We start from the raw sequence: 2,469 nt of genomic DNA, 5'->3' as shown, positions 1-2,469 counted from the left end.
CCGGCGCTGCTGGCCAACGAGCACTCCTTCAAGGCCCAGCTGCGTGCCGCCGCCTTCACCCTCTTCCTCTTCCTGGCCACCTGGACGTTCGGCGCGCTCGCCGTGTCCCAGGGCCACTTCCTGGACATGATCTTCAGCTGCCTGTACGGCGCCTTCTCCGTCACCCTGGGCCTCTTCATCCTCATCCACCACTGCGCCAAGCGCGACGACGTCTGGCACTGCTGGTGCTCCTGCTGCCCCGGTCACCGCGGCAACAACAACGGCGGCGGAGGAGGAGGGGGAGGGGGAGGGGGAGGCCCCGGCCGGGGGTCGTGCGGTCAGGCGAGGCCGAAGGTGGCCAACGTGAACGGGGACACCCCGGGGCACGGGCACGGCCATAAACACTGTCACCACGACGCGGCGTGCCCGGGCAAGGCCCTGCTGGGCTGCGGCCACTGTCCGCACGCCCTGCCGGCGGCGCAGAACCACGTGACGTGCCTGGCCCCCGTGGCGGTCCCCTGCTGCGCCGCCCTGCACAGCCAGCAGCTGTGCGAGGAGGAGCCGGCTCCCACGCACGTGCTGCTGCACGCCGACCCCGAGGGCTACCGGCCGGGCATCCACCTGCACCCCTGCCTCAAGAGCGGCTCCAGGACTAAGGGCCGCCCGTTCGGCCGCCACCAGGCCGCGGCGGCGGCCGGCGACAAGGAGTACGCCTATCACATTCCCTCCAGCGTGGACGGAGGCAGCGTGCACAGCTCGCACACCGACAGTCCCCACAGCACACACGAGCGCCACGTGCACGTCTGCCCCCACCTGGCCCTGGAGGGCCCCCTGGAGGGCCACCACGCGTGCCACGCCGCCGCCGCCGCCGCTTCAGCGCACGAGGCGCTGTCGTGCCACAACCCGTGCCACCGGCACATCTGCTGCGCCAAGGCAGACCTTTTCCCGGCCATGTGCCACGCGGAGGCCGGCGACACGGCCGGCACCTTCCTGTGCGGCTGCGGCAAAATGGCGGAGGACGACCTGATGCCGCCGCCGGCACACCAGCAGCAGCAGCACCTCGAGATGCACGCGCCGCCGCGCAGACAGTCCTTCCCCCAGAACCCCCCCAACCAGAACGGCATCCTGAAGGGGGGGCTGCACGAGGGGCTGCTGTTCGCCTCGGACGGCACCGGCAATATACGCACCGGGCCCTGGAAGAATGAAACTACTGTGTAGTGCTGTGTGGGGAGACGGATGGCGAGCTCCGGGTCGAGAAAACACAAAAGGATGAGACCTCCCGTCCGCCCAGCCCCTTCCTTTAGGATTCAAATCATCCGTTTCTTTTGGTTTCATCGTTGTTGCGTTCCTCGTTTGTCCTGTTTTACTGTATAGAAATATGGCGTCTACATTCTGGGTCGCCCCACACAGGGTAGCTCTACAAAGGACAAGATATCCTTCTTTTAAGAATAATTTGTAAATGTGTGTCACATCATGCGACGAGGCGTTATTGAGAGTGTGTTTGCCACCTCGTAATGCTACGGATATATATAGATATATATTAATATATACATAAGAAAAACGAGTGGTCGATTGCGTATGAATTTGTGTGTTAGTGCTCATATGCAACTCTGCAAGGTCATTTTTCTAAACTTTAGATCTGAATCCATCGACTGGTCTGTACCTCCAGAACTCTCCAGAAGAAGATAAAGTTGTGACATTCCTGTGTTAGACAACTAAACCAGCAATTTTCAAACACCACTATTACATTGTGAAAATTAAACGCAAATGGAAAAACGAGAAGCACTCCCCAAGGTTGATGTTGATTGTGATGTCTGTATGATGTTATTTTTTAAGAGAATTAAATGACAGTATCAATGACGGGTAGATTTGGTTCCGTTCCACATCAGGAGAACTAATTATATGTCATTATACTGCAATGTTTATTTCTACACTGTGCAAAATAGAGCCAGGTCTTCACAGCGAGTTCATCGCCAAACTGTTGTGCCATTTTTTTCTCTTCCACTCGAATCATGCGAGCAACTAGACATTGTAAATCAATATTTGATGAATTGTCAATCATTACCCGCTGCGGAATTTATATTTGTAAAAAGCTACACTTAACAGTTTTACAATAAAAGTGTTATTATCAGTGTGCCAAAAAACAAACATTAATTTGCCTAATTATACGTTGTGAAACGGATTACATCGTTTTCTCACTTGCTGATAAAAATATAAAACAATTTATGAATATTTAAAATAACATTGACCTACGGCAGATTTAGCCAAAAAAATGCAGTCAGTTTATATATCTATATGCATATAAATATATATATATATCTATGTAAATATATGCATATATATATATATACATATATATATATGTATATATATACAGCACCCCCAAAGTGTGCATGCCTTGTTGTATGTTCTACTGTGTTTTATATTTCTGGTGTTAATCAATGCCAAATCATTAACAGCTGCCATATATACTGTTTGTCTCCTGATCCG

The 2,469-nt window shown here is 52.9% G+C and overlaps 1 protein-coding gene across 1 annotated transcript in view; it reads left to right on the top strand.

Annotated features, from left to right (window-relative positions):
• adgra1b (adhesion G protein-coupled receptor A1b) overlaps window positions 1-2,133 on the top strand; it is a 132,327-nt gene extending 130,194 nt beyond the window's left edge. Inside the window, 1 exon segment of the mRNA XM_030379055.1 lies at window positions 1-2,133. This exon segment is cut by the window's left edge and continues 289 nt beyond it. Coding sequence (XP_030234915.1) covers window positions 1-1,197 — 1,197 coding nt within the window. The 3' untranslated portion in view covers window positions 1,198-2,133.
• The last annotated feature ends 336 nt before the right edge of the window (window positions 2,134-2,469 follow it).

This window comes from Gadus morhua, chromosome 15, assembly GCF_902167405.1.
Source record: "Gadus morhua chromosome 15, gadMor3.0, whole genome shotgun sequence".
Taxonomy (NCBI): Eukaryota; Metazoa; Chordata; class Actinopteri; order Gadiformes; family Gadidae; genus Gadus; species Gadus morhua.
Note: the sequence above shows the minus strand (reverse complement) of the source record. Positions and strands in the feature narration are given on the sequence as shown.